The sequence below is a fragment of the Vidua chalybeata genome, chromosome 1 (assembly GCF_026979565.1).
Source record: "Vidua chalybeata isolate OUT-0048 chromosome 1, bVidCha1 merged haplotype, whole genome shotgun sequence".
NCBI classification, from domain to species: Eukaryota; Metazoa; Chordata; class Aves; order Passeriformes; family Viduidae; genus Vidua; species Vidua chalybeata.
The window spans coordinates 100,571,699-100,586,431 of record NC_071530.1 but is presented as its reverse complement, the minus strand read 5'-3'; the positions used below and the strand labels follow the sequence as shown (position 1 = coordinate 100,586,431).

Below are 14,733 nucleotides of genomic sequence, written 5' to 3'. Positions count from 1 at the left end.
CACTAGACATCATTGAATTCCCATTCAGTGGGTGATTTCAGTCTGTAAGATTCATCTCCAAGGAGTCCATTCACACTAGAAAAAGACATGTTAAGACTATTTTCTCAGAGGTCCTACAGAAATATAGTTGTCCCAGACTCTCATTATTTTTTGACTGTAAAGTGAAAAAGGTTTAAGACACGGTTATGACACTGTTAAGCTTTAGTAAAGTTACTACAGGCATTAAAAATATGGCCAACTACAAAACAGGTGAGCAGCATCTTCATGATTGATAACCCAGCATGAAACATTTGGGGAACGTCTGCAACAGACACAAGTGGGGCCGGGTTGTCTCTCACCTGCTCCGCAGGGAATGGTGGTGACTGGTAGAGGGTTTCTCTGGCCTCATGAAGCTTTCTCCCCTTTGCAAGGTTGAAGGTCCCAGGGAGAAGATGGGGAGGGTGGAGTATGGCTTAGATGGCAGCCGCATCTGTTGGCAACAGCACAAGGCACATGCAGCATCATTACAAAGATTACAGCTTTTTAGAAGGGCTTGAAACATAAGTTTCCATACTTACTTTTTTGCAACACTGTGAGCATACAGGCCTGTGTAAAAAAACAAGAGCATGAATCAATCCATTGGGAAAAATTATGTTTAAATCAAGAGTAAGAGATTTCAGGAGTTAGAAACCTGCCCCCCTCCATCATCCCCTTAAAGCTTCTTCAACACAGTAACTTCAATCAGAACATGAAGCCAGAAGCAAGGAGAAATGCAGAACAAGAATGGCACCTAAATTTAAAAACAGGGGGAAAAAAAAAGAAAAATAAGCTGGTTTTCCTCTAAAGAAACCTCTTCTGGTAAGTGAGACCAATACTCAGTGATTACATAGATCTTCTGACTTATTGTCTCACTGTTAACTTGAAATTTATCATTTTGCCTGCAAATATTCCTTCTTGCATTTCCCCTGCCCCAATATTAAAAAAGTAGCCCAAAAAGTAAATTGCCTTGAAATGTTTTCCCCAAACAAAGAGGTTGCAGAAGTTGTTGTGTGGGAAGCCTGAGTAAATTCCATGTTGCTTTCTCATAAGCATAAAAAAAAACCCCAAAAAAACCCCAAAAAAAACCAACCGAACGTTTTTCTCACTTTTAGTCAAGAGTTTCAGTCCAAGGAAGCACTTCAGTCACTTACAAATGAAATGTTTCTGCATACTTTTTTTTGACACAGACTGTTACAGAAATAAACCAAACCAACAGTAAGGAGCAGAAATTTTTGAGGGTGTCTAATGTATAAAACAGTCATTTTCCCTATGAAATTGTACTCATTTATTAACATTTACCTCTTAAAATTAAAATATTTACCTCTTGCAGAACTGACAAGTGTAAGACCAGGTAAAGAAAGAAAACCTTCTTGTTCGACAGCAAAAGCAGAGCTAGAGGAAGAAGAACAGAGGAATCCACAGTGTTAAGCAAAGTCCCACACAGTGATGTCTTCACTGACCAGTTGCTGTTGGCAAGGTCACAGTGGCAGTGCTACATCCAGTTCTGGGGTCTGTACTTCTAAGATGATATTGAGAACAAGGTCTAGAACTGTATCTTCATATATTTAGAACTAAGCCTTTAACTATTTTGCCTACATTAAATACTTGCTCATTAACTAGATAACTTTGGTTAGAAATAAAAGCAAACCATTTTAATAGTGGGGTAAATTAATTAAATCCTCAACCTACTTTGAGATTTGATAAAAGCTCATTACTAAGCTTTATATATCATGACAATAGGTAACAGCTGAATCTAATGAATGACATAAGATTCTTGTTCCTCTGCCTTAAATGTATTAAACCTTTAAAATAAAACTGCACACTAGACACAGTTAGGCCTGTAGATAAAATACACAGTGAAGCCAAAATAAGCTTTCTGGAGGTGTCCAAGAAGCACAAATTAAAAGTGGGAGAAAATTAAAAGTGGGAGAAAAGGATGCTGCTTCTACTGGGAAGTACCAAGCTCCAATCTGCAGTTTGCAGAAAAATGCATTAGTTAAGGGGTCTCTAAAATTAAACCTCCTTCTGCTTGCATCACTTCTCTGAAGGCTTTAATTCCCTCTGTGCTAGATAGTAAGGGTTCATATATGAAGAACCTGTAGTTTTCTGTTGCTACCTGTAATTCTATTTTCTGGGACAGAAAAGGTAACCAAACCTGCAGAAGGCATGGGGACAGAAATCACCTCAGTCAATGAAGTTCAAACCAGACACATACAGATACACTCTGATAATTGTAAATGCTACTGCATTTTTATAGGCAATCTGAACAAACAAGGTGTTTCCATGAAACGTTTTGATGTTTCTGGACATCACTCAAGGAAGTTGACCCTTGTCAACATTTAGGGGGTGTTTGGTGGATGACTCTTCTTTCTCTCCAATAGAGGGTAAGAAACACATGTGTAAATGGGAGGCTTGTGCAACTGGCCTCCCTAAGTACCCTTCAGAGCCTCCCTAGACTCAGCCATACCTTTCCTTTCTTAAGAGCAGTGTAGACATCTTTATATTGCTGGTACTTCTCCAGCTCCGCCTTCACAAGCACCTGACGGATGTGCATGACCTCCTCCACTGTCAGAGCCAGACATTCCACGGGGTAACAGAATTCCTCCTGGAAGCCAAAACCCCCATATTACTTCAGAGACAAATGGCTTCTTCCAGAGTTCAACCTAGACAACCAGCCACCTGGTTAGTAACTCCAGAAACAGGGGATTTCTCCCATCAAACTGGAATAGCGCTGGCTCATTCATGGGCATCACATGAGTGCCAAAGCATTGGAAGCTGCATAGATGTGATGTAAATGATCCTATGTTCAACCTTCACAATGATGACAGTTTTCTTCATCTTTCCACCTCAAATTACTTGACCCTTCTCTCCATTTGTCTTTTATTGCAAACATTTGTTTCAAGCCAATCAATATTCAGATTTATAATTTGAAAGGGAAAATGTCATATGGTATATGGCATTATTTTATGTATACTGTTTGAAGTATACATCAAATAATTTCTCTGAGACTTTGTGATGCCCAGAGTGGCCAAGGAAAGTTGTTAGTAGCCCATTCTAGCAAAAAAATTTTATTCAGTGGTACCACATCTTGGTGTTCACATGATCAGAATCACACCAAGGCTACAGAAATTATATCAGCTCAGGCAGAAAAGTTCTCCTTTCTGCCCAAGAAAGTAACACCAGCAATTTAAGCTTTACAGAATAATGTTCCAGTATCAAGCAGGTGAATTGGTTACCCAGTGTTGCATTATAAATGGTAGAGATTCAAATAAAGAATTAACAGCACAACTTTCCACTTAAAATTTTTTCCATCTCTTCTGTGTTTCAGCATTTAGGAGAATATTGAGTGCAGAACTCCTGAATTTGGTACCACGGAATAAAAAGCACCAAACTGATTTGTAATCCATCCCAGTAGTTGATTATACATTTCCAAAAGAAAGACAGAAACCTCTGTGGGAACTCCCATTCCTTAATGCTTAGTGAACCTTTTCAGTCAGCCCAGAGGGGCTACTGTGCAGTAATGACAATGACAGGCAATGCTCTCTGAATAAATGAAGGAAATTTCTCCTGCACACACAAAGACGTGGCTGACAGTTTGGAGATCTCGTTTACAAATTGAAGCGATGAATCGGATTAGTACGGAAATGCTCCATTTCCATGTACTCAGAGTTCTGTCTTTCCATCAGATTAAAAAGAAAATCCTTCTACATTAAAGACCTGGCAAACATTAGCATTTAGGAACCACCACATTTTTAAAAACTGTTGTCTTACCTATCTAGAAAGGGAACACAAAGAAACTTCACTCTGTTTAGGGTACCCCACAAAAGACTAGAATTGAGTTAACTTTGTTAGATTTGCCACCTAAACCTTTTGGGTATGGAAAACTAGTTTTCTGGAAAAAAAAACAACAACTACATCAAAAGCAGCTGCAATTTGCTCTGAGGTGTAAAACTGCACAGCCAAAACAAAGTATCTTCTATTCCTTATGAGCAACTTTACAGCTAACCAGCAGCTCTCAGCATTTCGTTCTGGGTTCTTCCCATAGCAACTGCCTTGCTATGGGGAAGGCACGGCTGAAGGCTGGGGCGGCACGAGAGGAAGTGGGTGGGAAAGCAGGATGCACACAATGCCAGCAAAACCCCCCGAGTCTGCATCGTGGGAGACTGAGGGAAACTATCCGAGGTGAATGAGGCTGACTGAATGCTTGCAATCAACCAGAGCTTTACATCCTTTAGAAATACATTTCTTACTTGAAGCTCTTCCTTCCCCCTCATGAACGCCCATTCCTTTAATTTACAAAACGATGATGTCGGGGAATATTGCTCCTTTGAAGAAATTCTGCAGATCTGCTATAGGTGTAGAGCACGTACTAGGGGAATAGTGTGGGCCTGTTGTCGTACCAATCGAAAATGAATACCATTAAAATAGAAATAGCCAGCAGGCAGCAGGGGAAACATAGAAAATATTCACATGCTTAAATGCTAATGTTTTAATTCCAGTGGTTACACAAGGACAACAAAATGTTAATGCAACATTAAATGAAAGATAAAGAATCTGTTTTCAGAAAACTGCTTGGGTGTTTTTTTTCCCTTTTCAGAATATAAATAAGTACACAAGAAAATATTTTTTTTCTACACTACCTCTAAGGCATTGAAATTAATTAAATTTTGCTAAGCACTGGCTAAGCTTCATTGAACAATGATGCTTTGGAGTTACTGCTCAAACTTTCAAACCTGCACCCAAATTCGGCAACTCCAAGTGAGAGTACTCTCTGCAATACTTGCATATGACAGAACATAGTAAAGACAAAATGTGGTTTGAATGGTCTTCATTTTCCAGAATTACACTCAATACTTTTTTTAATATTAAACACAAGCCAATACGCCTATTTTTAAAGGGGAAAAAATATTATTTGCAAATACTATTTTGAACTTGAAGTGTCCGTGATCCTCTTGGGGACTGGATTAACTCTGACTATGCAATCATTTTATAAACACTATACCTTTAAAAGTGTATGTATAATTTTTTTATGCAGGAAAAGCAGGTAGCAAGAGTTGCATACCCATATTGTGCTTTGTAGGTCATTCTCAGTGTACACACACCTAATAGGTTCTTATGACTAACACATTTTTACTCTAATGTATTCCTTCTTCTCATTAAAGGATGTCACTAGACATTCAAATGAGTTGCATTAGTAAATTGCAAAATGTATGAGCGCCAGAGTGGCCTCTAAATTCTGCAATTCACAATTAGTCAGGCACTCTAAACTCTTGCTCCTTTTGCAGACTAAAAGTTTCTAAAAGGTCAGCTGTGTATCTCAACTATAAACTCTCCTACAAGAGGTTTCATCCTTTCACTTATTGGCTAGGACAACAAAAAGAAGGCAAAATTAAATAATTCATGTTCAGTTTACATAGGGGTAAATGAATTACTTTTTATTTTCAGTGGATTTGCCGTCCCTGATAGATGGATATGAGCTATTCTGCAAGTTCTGATACATAAGTGTGCTGAGGACCAAAACAATATATGGGTTTTCAAGTAAAGCAGATTGCAAATGCCCTCCCATTCTACATAGTGTACCCTGGGAGAAACATAAAACCTTATTCTTTTCAACATAGTCCAAGGATCACAATAATTTTGCTGGATTTTTGCTGCAGGATCTTCATGTGCTGTAATATTTAAGGTCTGTCCCACTGATTATCTGGTGATGTTGCATTTTTAGTTTGCTGTCCTTTCAGAACTGATTTCTTTTCCCCGTGAGGTGATTGAAGACACACAGATATCCTACACACATTGAAATCAAAGTCAATCAGGTGCAATGTCCCAGCCTAAGCTGTAATTCTTGCCACAGCTGAGGAAGTGCTCCCCTAGGAGGGAACATGCTGGTGAAGGTGATCTCCAAAGCCAGCAAAAAGAGGCAAACCTTTGCGGGTTTCCACCTGCTGGCAAAAGCTCTCTCACAGAGATAGTACATAGCCCCTGCCACCCCACACATGGCTGCTTCAACGGGATGAGAGCTGAGCAGAGAAGCTGTTTGCATAGTTGTAAAAAGTGGTCTGAAAGTCATCCTTGGAAATAAACTGGTTATCCTAGGAACCTGAACAATAGATAGGAAGCAGAGAAGCGAATGCTGTGTATAAATGCAATCATTAGCTTTGGTCCTCTGGGTCATGAAAAAAAAAATGATAATAAAAATAATAATTAAAAAAGCAAACAGACTGCAAAGGCACCCACATGTATAAATTTCAGGACACTAAACTGATCTCACTGATTACGCACCAAATCAGCTCACTACAGCAACCACCAGGGCTGACCCCCCACAAAATCACTGAGCCACCCTGCCTTTCCATGTACCACTGGCAGGGTGACATGTCAAAAGGACTGTGTTTGGCACTTTTCCAAGTTTGTTTCCCCTCCCCACCTACTTGGGCCTAACTACCTCTATCTGATGAGATGCCAGTTCACAAAACCATCGTTAGTATGCAAGACATTCTTGCTAATCCTGCTAAGAGACTGTAGCAAACCCCTGCCTGGTTTCACTGGCATTGAGAGCTATTTGCTGACAAGGCCTCTTTCACCTTGGAGAGAAACCAGGGTCACAGGAGCTGGTGATAAGAAATGAAACTCCATCAATCCTGGAGGAAGGGATAAAGAAGTGTGAGGTCAAATAAAAAATAAATAATACTTTGCACTTATTGAGAAGCATTCACTCTGGGAATGGATATTTCACAGGTGGAACATCTGGCACAGCCACTGGAAGAGGTTGGCATCCCTCTGGGAAGGAGAGATTTGCAGAAAGCCAAAGTGTGAAATTGGGCCAGTGCCAGCATACAGAACACATCTCCCAGAATGAAAAAGAGTGTTGAGGGAGGTGTCTGTTACACCCTAGAGGGCACTATTGCCAAGTTAAAGAATTAGCTCTCAAGGCGTCAAATAAAATAGGTTCTTATTAACAGAACATCATTTCACTACCAGTTTCCTTCTTTTTCACTTCAAAGTCAAAACCAAGCTAGGTGACAGTTCTTTAGAGATTAAAAAAAAAAAAAAACAAAAAAAAAAACCAAACAAAAAATCCCCCTAAGCACAAAAGAAACTAGTAAAACTCTTCCCATCTGTTTCCGAATTAGCCTGACTTATCTAATAGCTTTTTCTCCCTTTTTCTTTAGTATTCTTCAGGGGGAATGGAATAATTGAATTAGTTTTTGTGCAATGGTTTTATTTTTAATCTATTTTTCTAGGCATATGTCAATGAACAGACTGACAGAGGGAGAGTATGTATGTGGTCAAGAAGATCCTGGTAAGAACTTGGTTGACCTATTTAAAATAACAGCCTCATGTAAGATTTTAATTTGCATGATCCTCTGAAATACACAAGATTAATATTACAATGTAGCACACTCAGATACACTAGAAGTGTGATGGAGCAAATGTCTCAGTATAACACAGGATGCTTTCTCTCATCCTCCCTTTGATCTATTTGTCTGTGAATGACACTGGGCTTACCAGAAAATAAATTCTGGGTTTCCACATACAGTGAATGCAGCAGGAGGTGACAGTGCAACCCATTTTATGTGACAGCGACTTCAAACACATGCTGAAGGAGCTCTCCAGTATGGGTCTGCTGCAATACATCCTGCTTCAAGTTCACTTTGGCAGGAGATGTCCACCTGGGCTGTGCATTTATCAACATGTTACTTACTACCTGACCTGCACCTGGAATGAGAAACTACATTCTACTTGGAAGGATGTCATAAAATCCAGCAGACCTCTGCAAAGGAAAAGCCCATTGTGGGAATATTTGGAGTTATTTTCCCTAGAACTGATCAGCTTAATCATCTAATAGGTAAACGCCCATTGTGGGAATATTTGGAGGTATTTTCCCTAGAACTGATTAGTTTCATCATCTAATAGGTTTGGAACCCAGCTGTCATCTCTTGGGCTGACAGAAATGCTCTTCAAAGCTCTTTAATACCACTGCACTACAAGACAGGGCAAGTGAATATTCCCTTCCTTTCAAAACTCAGATGTGTTTATTGATTTCTCTATTCACCAGCACCTCATGGAGCACACTTTGAAACCCTGCGGGTAGAAAAGAGACAAGGAACATACCCTGCATGAAATTACAATGCACTAATCAGTATGTCAGCATAAATGAACCAGGATTTCATACCCTTTGCTGTTTGTACTCTGCTGGAAAACAGTTCTCAATTAAAGCTAATTGATCAAATGCACTGTACTTTCTTTTCAAGCAGTAATACAGGCTTTTGCCTCAGTAACTTCAACAAAGCAACATAGATAAACCTTGATTTGCATTATTGAAAGAGCTTTCATATGTATAAACATTACCAAGCAAGTTCTTAAGGTGGGAAGAAAATAAATCATTCCATTAATCCAGTTATTAGCTGCAATACTTCCAACAACTAAAAAAAATTCCCCAAATCCCAAAATAGATCCACTGCTTTGGAATTGTCTCTATTCAAGTGGAATATCAGTAAGGTGAAGTTCATCTGTTTTGGTAACATTCTGAAACAAAAGTCAAGACACGTGGTTTACCCAGAGTCCTAATCATAGTGCAAATGTTTTCTGAGGCACCTGTACCTGGGATTTTGGATAAGTATGTTAGAGAGACAAAGTTCAAATCTTGATTTCAAAACACCTTTAGTAGCCAAGAGCTGTTTCTGAATTGAGGAATTTTCTTTGGGTCATGTTCTAATCATACTGAAGCCAAGTTTTAATTTTCATTATACTCTTAGCATTCCTCTTTTTCTCTCTCCTACCACCCACTCCACTTACAAGTGACCTGGAGCTCTGTTTTGAAGGGGGTAGGAACTGTCTCACATTGGTTGGTGTTTCCTTTTCAATGGAGTGTCGTCTCTGAGGTGGCTGCCGTCTCTCAGGCTGCGGCGTAGACGAGATGGGCAAGAACTTTGGAGGCACTAAGGATTCAATCAGTACAAAAAAATTAGTTCTTCTATGAGAGACTGGTGGATAACATTGCTCAGTACTTAATCCAGTCACTGATTTGCTAGAATTCCTACTACTGGTGGCTGAAGTTACATATCCATACTGAGGTGCTTCAGGATATTATTATTTCGCCATCATACACAGAAAACACATGCACAGATTACACAGCTCATTACAAAACCTTCCCAATGAAACTGAAACACTTCAAAGAAATAAAAAATATTGTTACACAGTAAAACCTGAAATAACTGTGCCTGAAAAAAAAGATCAGATCTTGCCCTTTTCCCAGTAAGTATTTTTGAGAAATACTGCTGATTGCTAAGTGTCTTTCAAACACAGCTACAGTGGCAGAGATGGAGGAAACTTTTAAATTGGTCTTAGGTTAGAACATGCTTCCATAGCAAAAAATTATTTTATGAGATAAGCATAGCTAAGCTATCCTCTCCATTCACTTATGACTTCCTCTACAGTCCTACATAAACTTCAAGGATGAAACCTGTTTCACAAAGATACCCCCCCAGAGTGGAGGCTGATGCCTTCCAAATGATTATCACATTTGACCCATCCAGCAGGGCTCAGCTTTAGAAGTTTATTCCATTAACAACACTCATCTTTAGCTTTCCATATAAGTTTAAGACAAAGTTCATAGCACAGAAGACAACAGAGGTGAGTAAAAGCAGTCACTGGACTCTCTCATAACTCACTCTTTCTGCTGCTGGTGCCTTCTTGAGAGAGGTCTTCCACTTGTGAGGGGGAGATGCTGCTGCTACTTCCTGATTGGTGCACTGATTCCTCCTGTGTGGCAAGAGGGAAAGAAACTTTAATCCTCAGACTGTTTTTAGTTCTTCTATTGCTTTTTAGCACACAGAAAACACAAGCTATCAAAGATATTTTGGACCATTCAGTCACTCAAAGTCCTAGAAGTCTTGAGAAAAACATTGACTCTGCACAGTACTGAGCAAACAGAATTTTCAGTGCTCAGTTTTTTTTAGAAAGTTAAATAAATGGTACATAATTTGAATCCAGTGTGTTTAACTACTGCATGAAATAACAAGATCAGGAGAGAGGTGCATGAATCCGCTGTAAACTGTTAATTTCCCTTGTTGTATTTAAAGACTCCTAGGGCTTTGCAGCTACAGCAGGCATATTAACACAGCTTTATATCTCACACTAACAAGGAATTAGCACTTAGATTTCTCTGGCCTCCAAAGGAATGAGGGCCACTCACACAAGTGACTCAGGTGAAGAGAAATTAAACTGAAATTGACTGCACTGTTCCCTAATTCCCAATCCTGGTGTGTTTTTTCTTTCTTCTGTATTTAAAAGAAATCTCATTCACTGTATCTGCATGCTTCTCAACGGCCAAGGGCAACTCTTAGAAGATGAAGGAAAGTGAAATGGGCTTTGACTAAACACCCCTCAGCTATCTAAAGCTTTATGCCACCCAAATTATCAAATCTTTTGCTGTCACCTCAATCCTGCCTTCAGCCACCCACTACCAGCAAAGAAACAGATCATCACAGAAGCCTCCCAAATGAAGAGTGCTGAAGGACTGAGCTTGACTGCTCTTTACCTCTAATGTGAATGCTTTCAACCAAAAACACTCAACATCATTTAGGCTGTCAAGATTTACAGATCAAACAAGTGACCTGCCCTAAAATCCAGCAAGTGGCTAAGCTTCTCTCTCACAGATTTCCTTAGCTGAAAACCTCCACTAGCTGAAAGATTGCCTTCTTTGGTAAAAGCAAGTCGGAAAGAAAAGCTGGCAGGATCACCTCAATGAGCACCACGCATCACAGGACACAGGCCTCTACAAATTCCCATCAGGTGATCTGTCCTTTAGGCTTAGCCCACGGGTAGGTGTTGTATTTGAGGAAACTGTTCCCATCTAATTGCCACAACACAGTACTCTGCAAGGGGTCTCAAAACAGCTCACATCCCAAAACAGTATACTCACTTTAACATTTCAGTTGTGACCCCACAAAGCACTTGAGGTGGGAAGTTTGTAAGGAAGCTTGAGCAGCACATTGAGCTACATCAGCTGTTTTACTTGCAGCAACCAGTCCAGTTCAGCTACAGAGCTGGCTAAGACACCTCTGTATATTGCTGCATAGTTGCCTTAAAAGACCAATGGAGAACTTCCATGGCAATTGGATGCACTGTTCTTTAGAAGGGGTGCAAGAATGTTCACAAGTCTAGAGCAAAATATTTACTTTCTGGGAAAGAGAACAGCCCTATACAAAGGGAACTACTCAACTTTTCATATTGTAGAAGTCAGATCGTTCTCAATGGATGACAAGTTTACCATTGTCAGAGAAGCTAATGAGCTAAGATGAAGAACTCAGTAAGCTCTTCTGCTATTCTAAAGAATAAACTGTTGGAGCCAGTGGCTAAATATAAAAAATATTAAGTATAAACCAAGTCATGGAAAATGGAAGCCAGGAGGAAATGAAATCGGACATAAAATCCTACTTAGACAACAGGTATTCCAGGTCAGCAATTTCAAATTACTACTTCTGTGCGCAAACACGTGCACTGACAATGCTATTTCCGTCCTACAATTTCTCAAACATAGAGGGCTTTCTTTTGAGAATGAAATCTTGTGTAGGAAGTCCTGATGAACCACTGCATGAATTCCTCCGTATCTATACAGCAACTGTTGACCACTATAGACTGACATTTTACGTTTGAGGTTGGATCAACCCAACATCCAGGACTCTGCACTGCTCCAGAGTGCCAAACAATTAGAATGTTACAGTTACTGAGAAAGCTGCAGCTTAAACCATCTAAATATATTACAGACACAATTTTTGGCCAGATAGCTGTAGCTTCATTAGGAACAGACAATTTTTTAATCTGCATCAAAAGTGACTATTAGATTGCTACTTCTCTTAGCCATACAAAGCAAAATGGCACTTCCTGTTCCACACCCCCTGGAATTTGTGATTTTAGTGGTGATGCAGAAGAAGCAAGGACAGAAAGAAGGAAGAATTTCTATAATATTCATCCTTGATAGAAAATGGGCATAAGGCTGTATCAGACCTTGCCTTTCACCTCTGCCTGGCTACACTGAGTATTGGGACATAGCCTGCATTGCAACACTGATGGAAGAACAAAGGGATCACATGGGGAAGAAAATGCATCTGCATCACAGCTCATTTGGAGGTCCACAGCTCAGCAGTGCAGGTATTTCCAGCCTGTAATTTAGGGCACAACATAGTAATAACTGCATTCCCAGTGAGTAACTACAAATAGGTTAAGCCCAATTCAAACTGCAGACACAGAGGTGGCCGAGTCATTTACAGGCAATCAGAACAACACACAGACTCTTCTCTGTGTTACATACGAAGTAAAAGTCAGGGAAGAAATAAAACATTTGGACAGAGCGATCTCCACTCTCTTCAAATGTTCTATGTCCTTCACCACCTTGAAAAACTTCACCCAAATTCCCTTCAGTTTATTTTCACTACCTTAGCACTCTTCCTGAGCCCAACCAGTATTCTGCTGAGCATCTTTATCATCTCAGTTGCTTCACCAGCTATTTCTATTGACCCAAACTAGTCCAGCATCTGTTCTCTTTGACAGCTCAATGTGCTTGATTTATTTTCAATTTATCTTTTGCTGTATGTTCCAGAGCTTGTTCCATACCATTTTGCTTGCCTACACAGTATTCCCTAATCAATAGTCATGTTCAGACGTTTTATTTTTCCCTTCTACAAGAAGCATTTCACATTTCCCATTACATAATTTTCTTTTACTCACTTCTGCTCATTTTCCTGTGTGAAATAGCATGATGCTTCAGGATACACAGAGGTACAGGCTGTAAGACCCAACTCTCTCTGCAAGATCTTAATATTCCTGAATCCTGCCCAGCTTTATTCATATTAACAAACCACATATAGCCTCTATTGTAATTTTAAAGACTGATGGGTGATCTCAGAATGTAAATCACTTCTGCTTTCAGAACAGATGCATCAAATTATGCACCCACACAAGTCAAGTCACCCACAGGATAACCCCAAAGAGGGCCAACCTTTCACAGATCAGAAAGTATGCAAAGAGATAAATTTATCTCCACATATATTTCTTCCCAGCCTCCTATCTTTCAGCATAGATGCCTTTGTAACCACCCTGTCAGGAAACCCCTCCTTTCCCATTTACAAAAGAGAAAAAGAGTCAGGGAAGACTGCTTTCCCCAGGCTAAAATTACCCTCTGTGAATAAAGCCTGCCTGCATGTGCTTTCCAGATAGCTTAACTTTCAGAAAGGTCCAAACTCAATTAATAACACTACTGGTCCAGAAGACAAAGCTCATTCTTAAGGATGTAATGTTGGTACTTCCTGAGGGTCATATATAATGCAGCTTTGAAGCTAAAAAGCTTTCTAAAGTTTTCTCCTTCTAATGCTTTTAAAAATCTTTAACTCTTCATTTAGAGTGGATGAATTCAAAATTATTTGTCCATCTGAGTGGTATTTGCTTGTCCCTATCTGTGATACATCTTTGGGGTGTTCGTTCCCAATCTTATATAGCAAATTAATGCGCTGACATTTGCACCAAACTGCAACCCCTGTGGCACAGCTGCTGCTCTTTATTTAACAGCTTTTATGGTGAGGCTAGCCCCACACCTGAGTCCTTTAGCAGCTACTTCATGAGTGCCAGAAGGGTGCTGTGTACTTTCCTAAATTCCCAAAAGCATAATTGCTACAAACACACTGTGGACAGACACTGGGCATTTAGGAAAGTAAGTAAATGTGGGTTTAAGGCCAAAATTACCATTTCATCTTTCAAAAGAGTATTCTCCTTTTTGGGGTCTGCTCTAATATTTCTGAAGTTCTGTGGGCTGACGTGGAAGCCATGGAAAATTCGGATTATAATTTGCACAGTCACTTCTCATCTGATCAGTTCAGCAAACTAAGAAGCAAGCCTCAGTACTGACAAATCGAGAATCACGTTGTGTCCTGATTTTTTTACCTCTGAATCTGAGCTGTCAAGTTCAGCCAGTGTGGGAGCCTTAAGGAGCCTCTTGCGTTGCACTGTCACTTGTGTGGCCCCGTTCTGCTTTCCTTGTGGTGCCGGACTGCCATTCACTACAGAGGCATCCACTAATTTTCTTCCAGCCTCTGGTGTCGGTACATCTACCAAAAGAAACAGAACAATTGGTGTTTGCACCTGAAATGTATTTTGCCTTCTCAAATCTTACTGTTAAGGCAATACGCACAAAAGTAAAAAGAGTTATTGTGATAGTTGTATCTGTGCAATTATTTTACTTTTAGTGATTCACTGCTCAGACAATTACAGGCAATGGCTTGCAGTACAGAAGCAGTATGAAAGAATGAAAGCAGTGCAAAAAGCAGCATTGCATAATGCTAAAACCCAACCTCATACCAACACCAATCAGCTTTAAAAAAATTGCCTGTGTTAAACCCGAAAATATTCTTCCTTCAACATATAGTCTGTAATTAACTATGTAACAAGGACCAGAAGAATGCACAACCATATCTGGGCAAGTGGGTTTCCAGTGAATCTGAAGACAACACCACACAGAAATTAGGAGGTTTAGCATGGAGTAAACCCAGTTTTTCCTGTGAGGACAGAATTGCATTTTACTCTGCAGGATATAGAAAAGGAATGAAAATTAGGTAAATAATGAGTGTTCATAAACACATGTACAACTCTTAGGCTTGCTTGGCCGTTTGTATTAAAAACAGGTCTGTGAGATCAGACCTTCGTGGAACAGCAGAAACATGAGGC

The 14,733-nt window shown here is 39.7% G+C and overlaps 1 protein-coding gene across 4 annotated transcripts in view; it reads right to left on the bottom strand.

Moving 5' to 3' along the window:
• SPIRE1 (spire type actin nucleation factor 1) overlaps positions 1 to 14,733 on the bottom strand; it is a 128,293-nt gene that overhangs the window by 6,912 nt on the left and 106,648 nt on the right. For 3 of the 4 annotated variants that reach the window (XM_053942587.1, XM_053942598.1, XM_053942616.1), the window contains exons 9-15: positions 13,954 to 14,117; positions 9,687 to 9,777; positions 8,812 to 8,954; positions 2,486 to 2,623; positions 1,340 to 1,410; positions 558 to 585; positions 339 to 469 (exon numbers count right to left, since the gene is read on the bottom strand). In XM_053942587.1, the coding sequence (XP_053798562.1) occupies positions 339 to 469; positions 558 to 585; positions 1,340 to 1,410; positions 2,486 to 2,623; positions 8,812 to 8,954; positions 9,687 to 9,777; positions 13,954 to 14,117 (766 nt within the window). The remainder of the gene's footprint in view (positions 1 to 338; positions 470 to 557; positions 586 to 1,339; positions 1,411 to 2,485; positions 2,624 to 8,811; positions 8,955 to 9,686; positions 9,778 to 13,953; positions 14,118 to 14,733) is intronic. The other variant, XM_053942609.1, reaches the window with a different exon arrangement.